Below are 16,622 nucleotides of genomic sequence, written 5' to 3' on the forward strand. Positions count from 1 at the left end.
TTCTTTTTTTTGGGCAGAAAAGACTTGTGCCCTTCCCTCCACACACACACACACACACATACAAACACACACAGACACACACACACACACAGCTAGTTTCACACCAGTGGTTCTCATTTGTGGGACTGTTATGTCCATTTGTAATATCAGTGAAATGGAAAAATCAGTGCTGTTCAGAGATTTCCCTTTGTTAATAAAGTCTGATTCCTTCCTTTTAACACATATATCATTCACCCACAACTACAGACTGCCCTCTAGTGGAACATGTATTCATAGCAAGTAATACAGTAGAGCAGCAGTGTCGGAACCCAGTCCTCTGGAGCAAAATCCCTACCAGCTTTTGTGACCTACCAGTCCGTTAACTCCCTTTCACCAGGAAGCTCATGCTTGTCTTAGTGAAAGCTGTTTCCTACCTGGGAGCACCGAAAACCCGGTTGTATAATCACCTTACAGGACTGGGTCTTGCCACCCTGCAGAGAATCGTCAGAATGAGAGATTCTGTAATGACTAGAAATATGACGGGTTCAGAAAAGATTTTCAGAGGAAGACGCCACATCTGAGTTTTTTTTTTTTTTTAAATCAACACGTGAATATGATTTATAGAGAAATCCTCAGTCAAGATGAAGCTGATACACTGAGAGATGTGGGAATAAATCCAGTTTGCTGCTGAACAAAAAAAAAACAAAAAAAGTTTAGTAAATATTTCTGATCACAGACTCATTTTCCCACATTACCTATCTTTTCTAAGTAGACTTTAGTCCATGACAAAATGACACAAGCACTCATCCTTTCGCAGCCTTTCCTCAGTGTGTAAGACTTATATTGAGGGAACTTCCACCAAGAATCTATCACATAATGCGCTAAAGATGATGTTTTCAGAGATTCATGATTTGTCTTGCAACTACAGCCAAGGGACATGAATTATGCCATAGCAGGCAGATTCAAATAAAAAGGGCCTCCTGCAGGTTGAGTAGTCACAGGTGTTTATGGTGACATCAAAAGCAATTTGGAGGTTGTTTTTTTTTCATTTATAATGTTAAATGCTGCATTTGAACAGAAATATGTATGCTTTAGAGAAAATGAATGATTTTACTGGATGAAACTTCCATCCTGACATAGATGACATGGTAAAATCCTTTGAGATTTGAAAGCACCACCTAAGGAAAAAAGGTATAAACAAAAAAGAGAAAAGAAACCACTCAGGCAGAGTTTCTTCATAGCTTTAATCATGTCTGGAAACAGAAAAGAAATCTACACAATGCATGTTTTATTTCAGTGAAATCAAAACATTCACTGTGGACACATGCTGTGTTGATGAATCGATTTTAATGTGGATCTCAGAACAGGACTGTTATCATGTACCACTGAATTGTCCTTTTGTGGGTATTATTTGTGCATATCAGCATCTCCTTTTACGTGAACTTGTGTTTGCAATGTCAAGCAGAGACAGTGCCACTATTTACAGTGGTGCTGGCAACGATGTGATGGTTCACGATGGAGACCTCTCCGCTTCCAGGACATAGATAAATAAAAATAAGTGACAGTTCATTTCCACAAAACACAAAACAAAAACAATATCTATGGCACATTAGAGTAGAAAAACAAAATGCAAGCTCTTTTTCACCCAGTGGAGCCTTTTTTTTTTCCACAACACTAAAATTCTAAGGAATGTCGCACTATATTGAACAAACAAACAAACAAACAAAATCAACCAATATGATATACACATAATCACAGTTCACTGATAAATTGGCCCATAAGCATTAAAAGGCACCAAAACAGATTAGGGCAAAAAAAAAAAAAAAGATAGACTAAGCCACCACCGAGGGAGCTTCACTTGTGTCAGTCCCTTAATAAATATTTTTTTTAGAGCACATCCCTGCAAAAGACTTAAATCAGCTGGGATGGACTGTTCACAGCACATCTCAGTTGATGATTACATCACATAATATGTACTTTAAACAAAGCTGCTGAAATGACCCACCGAAGCTGCACACGTGTATCTATACTTGGCCATGAACACAAATTATTAAAAAGCGTAAACGTGTGTAAGATTCGTGGCGTTAAGGTACAAAGCCAGCATGTCTCCCCTTCCAAAACAGCATCTCTTCGCTATAGTAAATTCACACAATCTTAGCAAAGAGTCTCAAGAAAAAGCAGCAATATAAGTTGTATACTTTAAAAAAAAACTTAAACCTGTAGCCAATCAATCTGAAACATTATCAGGATTATTACTGCATTAAATTCTAATTACAATGAAAGATCCTATGAGATTGTTTCTAAATTGATAGAAAATCTGTATTGATCAAGTGGTGTCATTCATTAAACTGTTTAGTCTTAAATAATCTTTCCAAATTGTCCAAGTTTTTATGTTGAATCCAAAACGTGTCAGTACAAATAAAGCAAGAAATAATAATAATAATAATAATAATAAGTAGTAGTACTATGGATACCCAAACAGTGACATCTAGTGGCTCATTTTAGTGAGAGTACTATGAAAAACGAATGGCAACTTCAATCCAATTAAATTACTCCTTGTGGTAAACATTCTTCTTTTCTCAGACCCAAGTCAGCTAAATCTTTGGTCTACCAAAATTCTGTAAGAAAGAAAAGGGGATGAAACTGAAAATGTGCACAACGTTGTGTATTTTTTCCCGTTTTGTTTTTTAGTAAACCACAGAGAGATTTTTCCACCCTCTGCACTCTGTTCGGCTGAAAAGCTCAACCTTTACAGTGGGAGGCAGTTTTCGATCTGATTGTCTGCTGGTCAACTGACGGGACGATGCTCTTGTGCTGTGGGGGGTCTATCTCTGTGAAAAGTACTCGAGGACAAGGCGGATATGTCCCAGGCGGTCCTTGAGTGAGGTCATGGACAGGACATTTGTTTGATATGCAGGGTCCAGCTGAAGTACAGACAGCAGCCACCAGCACCAGGCTGGACCATTGGATGTGGCCTGGAGGACAAATACAAGTTATTAAAACAAAAATAAACCAGTAATGCAGAAGTAAAGCAAAAAATGTGTTTGGACTGACATTAAACAAATAGAAAACTTTGTGCTACACACCTGAATGTCCTCCTCCTTATCTGGCATGGTCCCGTATTGCTTATTGATCTGCTCGCGGACGCGGCTGCCAAGGCGCTGATACCATTCCTGAGTCTGCTGGTAAACACTGTCATGGAGATGATGCAAAAGCTCCAACTCACTGTCGCTGACCTGAGAGAAACAGAGCCTGATGGTCAGGTTGCTCTGATATTTTCATGGACCTCTGTTTAAATGTTGCTCTTTATGTCCCTGACCTTGAGGTCCTCCAGGTATTCGATGTCAGCCGTGTGGTAACCATCTCTGTGGCCTCTCTTGAGCACCCTGAATCGGTTGCCGCCCACGGTGTCCACGTAGGACCGTCCATCGGGCAGCAGCTCCAGAGTCAGAATCTCCAGTATGCAGCCATAGTCTGCAAACCTACGACACAAAGGTTAAAACTGCAATCAGTATTGATCTGCGATAGCAGCCGTCATGTTAACCACATACTGTTAACCACAAAAGCAACCTGTGCAAGTCTCACAATGTAGCAACTTGCTGGTCAAATACGAGAACTGCTGAGAGACATCCACCGTTTCCACATCCCACCACCTCATATTTGTCCAGCTTATCAGTTATCAAATTATCAAAGATCACAATCTCCACCGGTAATCGGTGTCACATCCCAGCATGGATACATTACAGGACAATCAACTGATAAGCTGGACAAATATGAGGTGGTGGGATGTGGAAACGGTGCATGTCTCTCAGCAAGATGGTCTAAGGTGGGAATATTAGTGGAAGTTGGAGTTGTGGGTAGATGGATGGATGGTGTGGAGACTGCTGCAGGAGGTTGGAGCTTCCCACCCACACGGGGTCACATATGACCAGTTTCCATCTTGCCCAGTCTGCTGGCTGCTTCTGCTGCGTCACTGTCATCCCCATTAGACCAAATGTTCCTTCTCCAATTAGAAAAGCCAAACCCTTTATGCAGAACCAAAAAAACAGCCCATACAAACTGCTACTGATTCACCTCAAAGCTATGGCTTGTTTAATGTTAAATTAGACCCCAAAATTCAAATGCCGATGGACTGAAACATTAACTACCGGTACATACCCCTTCCCGTGCTCATAGATGCACATTCCAAATTTTCTTGTCCCAGTCTCAACGCAGCGACGCATCATCAGTCGATATCGAGGTTCAAAGACGTGCAAAGGGCACGGCATTCCAGGGTAGGCCACCGTGCAAACAAATATGGGAATGTCCTTATTTAGACTAAAAAAGGAAGAGAGGACAAAACATATAGAGAAACAAGGTGGTGACAAATAAGCATAGAATTAGAGGCATAAATAGTGCTGTCAATCTGCTGCGGTGGAGCAGCATCTGGTACGAACTTGGATAATTCAGCCATCTCAGCATCGTGAATCTGCTTCCTCTCAGCCAGCTGTGAGGGGAAGAGCCAAGTCATGATGTCCTGGAGCAGAACTGTGGGGTTGTACTTCCTGTTTTTCAAGTACTGAGACACAAAGATGCATTAGAACTATCCTACAGGTTTATTGTTGTGTTTACAACCGGAAAGCAGGTTTTGATTGACTGACATTAAGTAGTAGTCATCCCATTTAATTGAAACGTTTCACTCTAAAGTAAACAAAACACGGCAATTATCATCTTAGAGTTATCATCATATCTAAATTGCATAGTTAAGTGTGTTGTATTCAAAAGATTCTCCTAAATCTAACACTGTTTAACTTCTCTGCTCTCTGTTTCTGGATGAACCAACTGCAGTAAAAATGTGTGTTTGTACCTCTTGGAGGGGCTGTTTGCAGAGAGGACAGCGGAGGTTGTGGTCCAAACTCCTCTCCATGCAGTTTTTGCAGAAGGTGTGACCACAGGGCGTAGTTACTGGCTCGAAAAATAGCCTACAGAAGACAAAGAAAGGATGGGAACGTAGACCGAGGCGGTTCTGGCGGGTGGGTGTTGGCTGAACTTTAACCAGAGGACAGCGGCAGCGCCGCATCACTGACCTGATGCAGAGAGGGCACTCAAAGTCCGAGACGGTGAGAACTGCAAGGGTTTTCTCCCTGCCGGGATTCCGTTCACCTGACAGAGAGAAAGAGAGTGTGTTGCCTAAAGTACTGACAGGAAAGGAGATCATCGGCAGTCAAATGTCCATACCTCTGCCACTCCCATCCTCCTTCCTCGCCATCATCTCCTCATCCTCGTCAGCAGCGGGCAGGAAGGAGACAGCCTGGCAGAGGCTGAGGCAGCATTCGCTTCCCGAGTCCTGTCTCGCGTTGGGGCCCTGATAAAGGTTCGACAGTGAGGGCCTCCACTCACAGCAGTGTACGACTCCTCTCAGGCCGTGTCGTGTTTACCTGCTGTGTTTGTCTCCTCCCACTGGTTTTTCTACCATTTCCAGTGGGATGGACGAGTCCCTCGTGGTGAGCGGGCCCCTGGGTGCCGCTCAGGCTCGTGATGGGACAGGGCTCTCTCAAGTGCTCAGACACCAGCTGTAAGATGCAGGACAACTCATCTGGGACCAGCATGCCCTCTGCCTCCAGGATCTGCAGTTGGAATATACACGGAGTACAGAAGTATACACATGGGAATTTCCCTCATTCATTTTGTTTAACTCAACAGATCATTGTTTGTGGGTCAACATATATTTCTGATTCCACAGTCAAAAGAAATATGCTCTGGGCACCTTTGTTGACATTACAGTTATGTCACTTTTAATGCTGGTAAATCCTGAATGCCTGGTTTCAGATGTTACACAATTTACTTTGCTAAATTTAACACATTAACTACTGAACAAGAATTAAGATTAATGCAAATTACACTCAGTGATTGGAGTAAGTATACCAGCTCATGCGATTCAGAAAACTACGAAGAAATTTAGCAAAAATGTAAAATAATCTTCTCTTAATGTCGAGCTGTTAGTATTAGAAATATAAACTGATCATAAAATAAAGATGTCCAGCATTTTAGCACTAATAAATAGAATAATTGCAGCAATTTATGAAGAATGTGATGCAAACTATCATGTCTTACCATCTGCCCTGAGGTTTTAAACTTACTACTTCACCCTTTTTTAGTGCTGCTGCTTCTTCTTTCTTAACTGCACGTTTATTCAGCTTCTTTCATGGAAAATAATAAATCCATTATGAAATCCATTACTTAATTTGATATAAGTTTCCCAATGCTGAATACAAACTGCAGATATCAAACTTTTAGGAGTAAATATAAATGTTTTACCCCCGAAATAGCAGCATGCTTTTGTATTCATACTTCCTATTTAGGGCCGATGTTGAGGGCTCCATCACGGCCGCAGCGTGTTTGGGAAGTGCATGTCAGGTGAACTGACCTTTTTGATTTGGCCTTTTGCAGGAGCAAAGTCGGTTTGCAGCTTGAGGCAGTGGTGGAATTGGACGAGGGCTTCGGTCTGCCGACCCATTTCCATCAGTACATTCCCTTTACGAAAGAGGCCCTGCAACAGAGCGGTGACATCAGTTCTCTTCTGAGGGTGTTCCTGATGCCGGTTTGCATCACAAAAGGTACACAGAATAACCCATAAGACTGGATTTGGGAAGACAATCAAAACATGCTGATGAAAGACAATTTCTATTTATAGTTACATGAGTGTGTGTTACAAAACTGCTTAACTGTGATTGGCTAATCCAGCAGACACTTACAGAGGTGAGCTGGGCTGAAATGGGTGCTCTAGATTTGAGTGTACTTGCAGAATGGCTGCAAAGAAAATACGACAGGACCTGTTTAGCCAGAACCGCAAGTGTCTCTAACCTCGGTCCAGTTTGGACGAAGGCCGCAGAGGTAGTCCAGGTCTGTCAGGGCGTCGGAGAAATGCCTCAGCGCCCAGTTAGCTTCCACTCTGTACAACCTTAAACCTTGGTCATGCGGAACTGAGAAGAAAGCATACGAGAAAAGTGAGGAAAACGACAACAGCATGCAGTTTTATGGTCAACCTTGACTTGATGTTCGTCTGCGTTCAAAGTATTCCTTTTGGATTCATCTTTTGGGCCTCCTGAGACATGCTTATCTGAATTGTGAAATGTGGACCTGTCAGCTTGTGAACCTGACAAGAACCAGGCAGGCATACAGCACTGCCCAACTAGGTGCACATCATTTACTGCTGTTGGGTCGGGTAAAAGCCTTCCCTCCCCCAGAATCAAACCAGGCCAGACACACATTGGAGCTGGACTCTTTCTAGGAATCTAGGGCACATCAACACGCTCCACTCTTCTATCTATGAAACCCTTAAAGCATTAAAACAAAACTTTCTGCTGAAGGAAGATGACATCGAGGGGGCATTTAGTGACCCAGTCCTACATGCACATCCGGAGGATTAAAACACCCGCACTGCAACTTTGGAGACGCGTCGGCCTGGAGAAAACGTGAATAGATTTTGTAATTGCATGAGCAGCAGCCCCAGCTGTTGCTTAACCCCCTTACCTAAGTCGAGCCCCTCGGTGGCGATGCGTAACGCTTCCGTGAATTCGTTGGCTTTCAGCTTCTCCTGAACGTGGCACTTCACCTTTGTCTCGTCGGGACAGCACTTTTCAACGACGCCGATGAGCAAAACGTTGTTCCTGATGTTTTTCACCTCTCTTTGTTTGAATCTCTCTTTGCATGATGGACATTTGGGTGGGAGGGAGCCTCCGACACACCTCCGGCAGAACGTGTGTCCGCACGACATGGTGACGGGCTCGGACATCAGGAAGAGACATATCGGACACTCCAGCAGGTCCATCTTTGGGGTGCGTTATGTCACAGCTGTTTCTTTGTCGTCGCAGCAGCGCAGATCAAAAAGCTTTCTCTGCACACCAGCCCTGCGCGGACCATGTAAACGCGCAGCGACTGAAAAAAAACACAAGGATTTCCTAACACCCGCCCGAACCGAGCTGCTAAATCAGCGTTGCAGACGAAATTTCCCCTTTGTTTTAAAGTTCCTCATTGGTGTTACCAATATTTAGCTACAACTTGCTCTTAGAATTTGGAACACATTCTGTCCTCCCCATTGGTGCCATAAACTCCCCCGATTTTCCCGTAAACGCGAGCCGTTGCCGCGCCGCTTCAAACTCCGCGAACCGCGACACGAACCAGAACTGGGTCTCCAGTCATGGGGGGTCCTTCTTCCAACTGTTTTGAAAGACTGCACCGAGTGACCATAAGAACTGGGTTACTGTGTAACATCTTTGCGTTACGTAAATAAAGACCACGTGATGCCGGGCGCGACATCCCATTGGACGAGAGAGCTGCTATCCGCCCTGTTGTGAAACCCGGGTCATGCAGAGTTTCATAACGATATTTCTGGGCTTTCTTTATTCTAAAAGGGAATACGTCTCCCGATATCTTGTTTTTGGCCACAATGCTTAACAATAAAAGCGAAAATAGTGCATCAATTACAATTAGCATTGCGTGGGAAATCCAAATAATAAAAAAAAAACAACAAAACGAAATACTGTTTATGTTAAAACTTATGGAGCCTAGTAAAAAAAAAAAGGTTGGATGCCTTTTGTAACCATTAACATATAAGATGGGTTCGGATTGCGTGGTTGTGCAGTTTGGATGATTTTATGATCAAAAACAAAAACTCTACAGTCACTCCAAATTACAAACACCAGAATTTCTAAAACGCAAAAACATTGGGTGCGTTATTACTATGACTCTGTGCATTATTGTAGACATTGCAGTTTATATATGCATGGATGTGAGTTTGTAGGTATACGATATAGATTAAAAATAGTTTTAAACATAATTGCAAACGATAGTTGTTTTCTTTGCAGTTAGCTGCCAAATACGCTGTAGATATTTGGACGCCTTGTCACATTTCCATTTCGACGGTAATACAAGACAACGCGAGTTAGAGGAACTGAGCAACTCAAGGCAGCAGGAATCTACCCTGTTGTGGTACAAAGTGACTTTCCAGAGATAAAGCTGAATGATCTGAAGGACAAATAACTGACTCAAGCAGTTCCTCCATCACACAGTGTACTTATCATTCCAGCAGAAAAAAAAAGGTGTAAAGATATTTGGAAATGTAGCAAAACACTGGTAGCATGAGTGAATGAGTCTATCATGAGAGATGACAGAAAAAGGATTCCTTATAGCTTTTATTTGAAAAAGTCTACACCTTTCTATTCATTTGTAAATATATTTACATTCTTAACTTGCTCAAAGGAAGTGAAATTAAATAGAATGTCAATCAATCCCCGAAAACACGACAAACAAAAATAACTTTTTAGCTTGAGAAACACAATTATCCATTTACAATCTTATGCAATTTCATCAATAATACTGCATACGGCTCCATCTTTGTCCCAGATTTTTTGTTTCTTTGATGTTACAGCACTCTTCTCTTGGTCACCTGCAGCCATACAGCTGGTGGTCACTTCTTCAACATCCATTGGTTCGTTATTCATCTTGGGAACCAGGCCAGTGGAACAACCAACACCGACGCTGCCAAGTCCATCGCCTGCACCACCCAGACCATCCATCTGTGGCAAGTCGTCGGGCAGAGAAGCAAGACACCCTTGGATCATCTCCACCACCCTTTCTAGGTGTTTCTGGAACCTTTCGGCTGTTTCCAGCCTCTGTCTCTTCTGCACCTCCATCATCACCCTCAGTGTCTCCCTTGCTTGATGTGGCCTGTATTCATTTATAAGATGATGCATATGAACAAATAGTAGTTTTAAATCCTCCAGCTTCTCCTCTCTCTTCATGCTGCCTGGGCTTTTGATGAGAATGTCCAGAAGGTCCAGAAAATTAACAAGTATGGACATGTTGATCTTCTTAAGCTCCCGTTTGTGGTCAAACTGCTGAGGATGGAGCCGCTCGATGCCTTGGCTCTCCAGGGGTCTGATGATGAGCTCGTCACACTGGAATTGGTTGCCAAACATCATGTAGCAATCGCTGATGGGCGGAGGTGGCTTGGGGGCCAGTCCCTTACGGATGTTTTCGTCCGTGTACTCTTTGACATACTGCATAGGTGGGGGAGGCAGGGCACTAACCTGCTGTGATTCACCCATGATGTGGACCTGAGATGGGAAACTCTTTTAATGGGAAGTCCTGAAAAGAAAATAAGCTCAGTTAGATCCATGTTTATTATCCGTTTAGTTAAGTTGCACATAAACTGCTTAGTTAAAATATTAGCACAACATTAATAACACTTTATTTTGCAGACTAATTCAGAATATATTTCATTAAATTCAGTTCACATTTTATATAGTCATTCATGTACCGGTATTTAGACCCAACTGTGTCGATGTGGATGAGCAAACGTAAGGCTGAAAATGGCTTTTAATGCCACAGGTACCAATTTATCTCATTCATTCTCCACGTATTTACATTTTTGCGCAACATAGTAAATCGCATCACTAAACATGCACCTCTAGAAGTGTTTGAAGCTAACCGATTTAGCTACAAGGCTAACGCTCGTTTATTGCTAATACCGTTCATACAGATGATTGCTACCAGATTCACTTGGTGTACATTGAGATTAAGAAGAAAAATAGGTATACGCACCTCTCTTTCAAGAAATAAAGAAAGAGTCAATCGTCGGGAATCGAACTTCTGTCGATAAATATTGGAATTCTTTCTCTTCTTGCTTCTGCTTCCCCTCTCTTCTTCTACTTCTGCTTCACTGATGATTGCTGGTAGAGTACCTGAAGCTCATTACCGCCACCGTTTGGACTATAGGAGCCTAACATCTGATATTTATTCCGAAAATGTCTCAACTATTCAACCGAAGGAAGACGCACACATAATCTCGCAAAAATATAAATAAATTCAAACAGATAAGGGAAAAACATTTTTTTTTTACTTATAATTGCGTATTTTTCCCTGACATGTGGCTCACTTCGAATGGAGATTTTATGGGTGTGTTTTTACCAGTACAGCCTTTTTCTCGCAGTAGGATGTGGTTTGCACTGTGCAAAAGCTCCGTGCCGGAAGCTCCAGAGTTTGTTATCAAGTCACATCCACTTCTTTTTCTTAATGTCACTATCAGTCACTCCATAGACAAAAAACACCAGCGTAGCAGGGTTTCACAGCAGCTGTTACCATGTTCCCCAGGGTGATTTTGAAGGACACCCTAATTAAAAAATCTCAACAAAAGAAAAGAACATCACCATGCAACTACAAGGAGCGTTTTTTTGTATTGGACACCCAAGACCTGAGGTATTCTGAGAACCGTCCTGGGGTGAGTGTTTCATATTTGAGCTTTCGATGTTCACTTTTCCAATGTGGACATTTAAGTTATACCTTATCAGGTCCTATGACTGCATTAATAGCTTTGGAAATACACGCACATGCGTTTTCTTTCAGAAAAAGCCCACGTTGAAGGGTTGCATCAATCTCAGCAAAATCAAGTGTGTGGAAATCGTGTGCTGTGATGTACCCATTCCCTGTAACTATAAGTATCCATTCCAAGTGAGTTTGAAAGTTCTTAAAATCAGAAAATGTATAAAAATCTTAAATGCTTACATACATCCTCAGAAAAATTGTGCGTAACAACAAAAACAAACCCCAACACTTTTTAAATAAAATAACATATTTCTCCAGGTGTTTTACGACAACCATTACCTCTACATTTTTGCCCCAGACAATGAATGTCGTCAAAGATGGGTCCAAGCTCTCAAAGACGGTCAGTCCTTTTAGAACAAGGGAGCAACGTGGCTGGAGAATGTTGTCCTTTAACTGCCATTTTAAGTGGCCTTTTTTAGTATCTCAAACTATTCCTTCCTGTCACATGCAGAGACGAAGGACAATAATCTGGTGGCAAAATATCACCCAAACTTCTGGATGGACAGTAAATGGAGGTGTTGCCAACAAACAGAGAAGCTGGCGGCAGGTTGTCATGTGTATGACCCACTGGGGTTTGGTTTGTATTCCCTCTTCCATTTTGTGTTTTTAGAACTAATAATGTGATGACCGCATTACTTGGATGTGACACACAACCACTGATTTTGAACATTTGGGTGTGTCCCATTTTCCCACAGCTTCTAAAAAGCCACTTCCTCAACTACCAGATCCAAAGGTAAATAATCTGTGGGGCACTTTCATGATGTGTGATATGTAATGAGTGACAGCGCAGATATTTAACATATACTATCATATACATACTATTATATACATACAATTACTGTAAACAGTTAGGGCTATTGCTTGGCTAAATATTGCATCTGTTCTATTTGTCAATGTGATTCTCGGTTCAATGTGCTTTGGAATTGCTACAGCTCCGGCACATTTTTAGTCATGTTTAAACAATCTCTTCCAGGTTAACGCAGATTCAGAGAGGATTGTCATTGCCCTGCAAGAGTACGTGCCGTCTAGAGACACGGACTTGCCGCTTGAGAAAGGCCACGAGTACATCCTGATCAACAAGTCCAACATTGACTGGTGGACTGTGAGGAACAGCAATGGGTATGGCACATTTAAACTTCCAACCCCTCGCGCTATTAAATGACCTAACAGACGGTTATTTGCTCCTTATCTGCCAGGGACACCGGCTTTGTACCCAGCACATATGTGGCAGAAAAAAATTGCGGCAGTTTTGAAAGATTTCAGTGAGTTTTACCTCATCGATCCTGCTGTGGCTAAAATATATATCTGACCACGGACTCCGTCCCTTAATTGAATTGTTTGTTGTTTGTCACAGATGGTATAGCAAAAATATGAACAGAATGCAAGCACAGGAGCTGTTAATGAGAGAGGTAAAAAGCCAAAAAGAAAACACTCTTGAAAATGTTTGATTGCTTCCTTATTTCCCTTCCTTGTTTTCAATGGGATAATCTGACTGTTTGTGAGCAGCTAAGCTCTTCCTGTCCAAGTGCCACGCAAACCCTTGCCCTTGCAAGGCATGTGCACCAGTGTGCCATAAACCTAGTGTGACATATAACCCAAAAAATGTCTGACAACCACAATACCCCCCACCCCACCCCCCCACCCGGGTTGAACTTCCTGCAGTGTATGGTTTGGTTTTGTACACGTGAAGTTGAGTGTTTATCTATGTGCTGGTTTTATTTTCTGTTTTTACAACAACTCAATGAGGTGTGCGTTATCAGTCCCGTGTTTCACCTTTAGGGAAAAGAAGGTGCCTTCATGGTTCGGGACTCAAGCCACATGGGAGTCTACACAGTGTCAGTTTTCACAAAGGCACCTAGGTAATAGCTTTAACTTCCTCTTTGACCTGAACATGATCTAAATCATGCCACCTGTGCAGAGCGGCAGCTTTTCTGTGCCAGACAGCGAGACCATTGTCTTATCCAGCTACTGCTATCAAACTCAAGAAACTTTGGAAAACTTTAGCGCATTAATGCAATTTAAATTTTTGAATACGCTCTTAATTCTACAGTTAGTTCTTAGTCACCCACCAAGCAATGGATTATCCAAAGTTTACAGCTTCCAATGAATGAATACATCGATCTTTAAGGGGTTGTCAGACAATTTCTTGTGTATTTTAGCTGATTGTCGATTAAAAGTGTACCTTTCCCTTATGTCGTGCAGGCTGAAAGACTGTGTTTCAGGATTATAATAAAGCAGTTTACAATCAAAGTATAATATAAATTTTTAAAACGTGAGCTAATTGGATTGGTGTTTTATCTTTAAGGTGTAGTTGGAGCAGGAACATTAACCAGATTAACCAGTGACTAAAAAGATTCAGTAAATAAGATAAAACAAAAATAATGAATTTATTTGAATGCATATTGATCGGAAGCCTTTTATGTGCATTTATGTTTTTGTGTTTGTTAATCATTCTAGCCAAAGTGGGGAGAAAAATCCAAAAGTGAAGCATTACCAGATCAGACAGACAGAAACAGGAGCAGGACCGTTTTATTTGGCTGAAAATTACCTGTTCAACACCATTCCAGAGCTTATTCATTACCACCAACACAATGCTGCCGGTAAGGTGCCCTTCCTCTTCACACGAGGAAGAAAAAAATACAAAGTTAAATAAACTGGTTCAGATGCTCAGCCTCAAAATGTATGTTGGGTTTTTACCTGCCTGAAAGGTCTGATAACCCGTTTGAGACACCCTGTATCTCCAGATGGAAGTAGCGCCCAGCAAGTTTCTGCTCCCTTTGAAGGTTAGATGGTTCCAAATGGATCTGATGCTTTAACTGCTTTGCTACCTCAGTCCATCACCTGGCTTCTGTACTGCAGATCAGTGGGAGCTAAACCCCGATGAACTGACCCTGGGTCAGGAGATAGGCAGCGGTCAGTTCGGGCTCGTGCTGGAAGGTTGGTGGAAGAAGAAGAAGGTGGCGGTGAAAATGATCAGAGACGGGTGCATGTCTGAAGACGATCTGCAGGAGGAGGCCAGAGTTATGATGTAATGGCATTTCGCAACTCGTTCCTATGGCGTTGGGGCGATGACTGAGCTCTGCACATTTCTGCATCTGACAGGAAGCTGTCGCACCACAAGCTGGTTCAACTCTACGCGGTGAGCAGCCAGCGTTCTCCCCTGTGCCTGGTGTTCGAGTTCATGGAGAATGGCTGCCTCTCCGACTACCTGCGGGCCAGGAAAGGCAGTTTGTCTCAGGAGACGTTGCTGAACATGTGCATGGACGTCAGCGAGGGGATGGCCTACCTGGAGAGCTCCAACTTCCTCCACAGAGATCTGGTAATCTGACAGACGAGGGTTTGCATCCACCATTTTGCTCTTCTGTCCCTACTCAGTAGTCTTCCTCTGTGTCTGCAGGCTGCCAGAAACTGTCTCGTTTCAGAAAATAACGAGGTGAAGGTGTCTGATTTTGGTATGACCAGGTGAGTGTGCGCTGAATGTATCTGATCCTGAGGTCTCAGCCAATGGCACCGACTTATTCTGCTCACTTGAGATTTCTTATTAATCGATTTCTGCTCTGCAGGTTTGTGCTCGATGATAAGTACACGAGCTCCCAGTGTTCCAAGTTCCCTGTCAAGTGGTCGGCGCCGGAGGTCATCAAATACTGCAAGTTCAGCAGCAAATCTGACATCTGGTCTTTTGGTGTGTTCATGAGAGTCATCTCATCACATGTGTTTATTTATTGTCAGTGTCATTCACAATTTTTGATGCTGTCGTCTTTAGTGCGATAGCAAAGAAACTTTATTGGTTGTACTCATTACTCTGAGCGATCGCCAACAGTTATGACGGACTCATAGTGATAAGCAGCCAGTCTATCTAAAACAGCCCTGAGCAAGCCTGTTTGATGGATATCCAAACATGGGTTGGACCAAGTCGTTATAAAAAAGCTGTGCTTAAAAACAATATCTGAGGACAAGTCACTGGAATACCCCAAATACTAGGACTTTAGCCATGCCAAGTGAAGTTTGAAGACTCTACAGGCAGGAACAGATTATTGGTTGGTGTTGGTGGTGGCAACACAACGGTGCCAATATTGGTCGTTAGATAAACGGAACATTTTGTGCTTTTTATTTCCTCGCATGTCTGCGCAGGTACGCGAGGGCACATTTGATCACCACAGCAACCGTCCCTTGCATCTCTCTAACGACCATTCGCTCCCGCAGGTGTACTCATGTGGGAGGTGTACAGCGAGGGCCGCCTCCCTTATGACAACCGCACCAACACCGAGGTGTTGGAGGCCCTGAGCACAGGCCTGCGGCTCCTGAAGCCACGCTTGGCCCCGGACACCGTCTACCTGCTCATGGAGTGGTGCTGGAAGGAGGTGAGGTCATGTTGGTCACGTGTGTGACATCATCATTCTGCCCAAAATATTCTCTTTTGCTTTGTCCCCGACAGAAACCGGAGGACCGCCCCTGCTTCGCCGTCCTGCTGCACGAGCTGGCCTCCATCTCCTGACCACCACCATAGCAGCCCGCTGGGCTGACTACAAAATGAGTCATATTTATTTTATTTATTGGGTTGTTGCCGTTTGAAATAACTAATAAAAGCAGGTGTTGTGGTCTGAACGGGTATTAACTCACCGGACTTTGCATTTTATCTAATTCCTTTGTACAGATCTTGTTGCAGATTGACATTTCAGATGTTCTACACATTTAACAAATGTCATGGTTGTTTTCTTTGAGCTGGTATTTGAAAGATTTGTAATTAATTGATGTTTTTTTCTACAGTTTTTTACAATAATGGTAATAATATTGATAAACAATAAATATTAATTGTTTGCAACTAATGGAAACATGAAAACGTTACAAACCTTTACTACAGGTTTCAATGATATTAAAGCATTTAATCTGAAAACTATGCTATTATTATTTGTCTTATGTTTGTGGGTTAATATTACTGTTTAATTATTAACTAAACACACATCTATGACATCTATAACAAGACAGTAATGGAGAGTCGATTTTTATTTCTAACTGAAGCAAGAAGACTGAAATTGCTTTACATCTGCACATCTTAATGTAAATGTTCATGTAAATAAAAAAAAGTTTCCTCGGGCAGTATCACATATCCATCTGATCACATACTGTACAATTTAGACAAAGAGCTAATAATCACAATTGTGAGATGAACTTGGAAACTGAGATATTTATCAAATGAAAACCGTCATAATTATCAGATATTTAGTGGCATCTAGTCCTAGTTTAGAGAGTAAAAATACTTTAATTTTTCTCCTGAACAA

General features: G+C 42.3%; 3 protein-coding genes across 3 annotated transcripts; 1 reads left to right on the forward strand and 2 right to left on the reverse strand.

Annotated features, from left to right (window-relative positions):
• Nucleotides 1-1,206: 1,206 nt before the first annotated feature.
• Nucleotides 1,207-8,255, reverse strand: lonrf4 (LON peptidase N-terminal domain and ring finger 4). The gene is made up of 12 exons (XM_029847388.1): nt 7,492-8,255; nt 6,823-6,941; nt 6,386-6,508; nt 5,397-5,585; nt 5,197-5,323; nt 5,046-5,121; nt 4,826-4,940; nt 4,416-4,537; nt 4,138-4,296; nt 3,299-3,461; nt 3,066-3,215; nt 1,207-2,954 (listed from the first exon to the last, which is right to left on the reverse strand). The coding sequence occupies exons 1-12, from the start codon at nt 7,787-7,789 to the stop codon at nt 2,805-2,807; spliced, it is 1,791 nt and encodes a 596-aa protein (XP_029703248.1). The 5' UTR covers nt 7,790-8,255; the 3' UTR covers nt 1,207-2,804.
• An 882-nt stretch (nt 8,256-9,137) lies between these two features.
• med7 (mediator complex subunit 7) lies at nt 9,138-10,709 on the reverse strand. The gene is made up of 2 exons (XM_003970494.3): nt 10,564-10,709; nt 9,138-10,107 (listed from the first exon to the last, which is right to left on the reverse strand). The coding sequence occupies exon 2, from the start codon at nt 10,065-10,067 to the stop codon at nt 9,315-9,317; it is 753 nt and encodes a 250-aa protein (XP_003970543.1). The 5' UTR covers nt 10,068-10,107; nt 10,564-10,709; the 3' UTR covers nt 9,138-9,314.
• Nucleotides 10,710-10,844: 135 nt separating this feature from the next.
• On the forward strand, nt 10,845-16,607 carry itk (IL2 inducible T cell kinase). The gene is made up of 17 exons (XM_003970520.3): nt 10,845-11,239; nt 11,365-11,469; nt 11,602-11,683; nt 11,795-11,920; nt 12,039-12,076; nt 12,317-12,462; nt 12,540-12,605; nt 12,698-12,752; nt 13,123-13,202; nt 13,801-13,943; nt 14,052-14,126; nt 14,203-14,371; nt 14,446-14,662; nt 14,741-14,805; nt 14,907-15,025; nt 15,547-15,704; nt 15,779-16,607. The coding sequence occupies exons 1-17, from the start codon at nt 11,102-11,104 to the stop codon at nt 15,836-15,838; spliced, it is 1,842 nt and encodes a 613-aa protein (XP_003970569.1). The 5' UTR covers nt 10,845-11,101; the 3' UTR covers nt 15,839-16,607.
• The last annotated feature ends 15 nt before the right edge of the window (nt 16,608-16,622 follow it).

The sequence above is a fragment of the Takifugu rubripes genome, chromosome 14 (genome assembly GCF_901000725.2).
Source record: "Takifugu rubripes chromosome 14, fTakRub1.2, whole genome shotgun sequence".
NCBI lineage: Eukaryota > Metazoa > Chordata > Actinopteri > Tetraodontiformes > Tetraodontidae > Takifugu > Takifugu rubripes.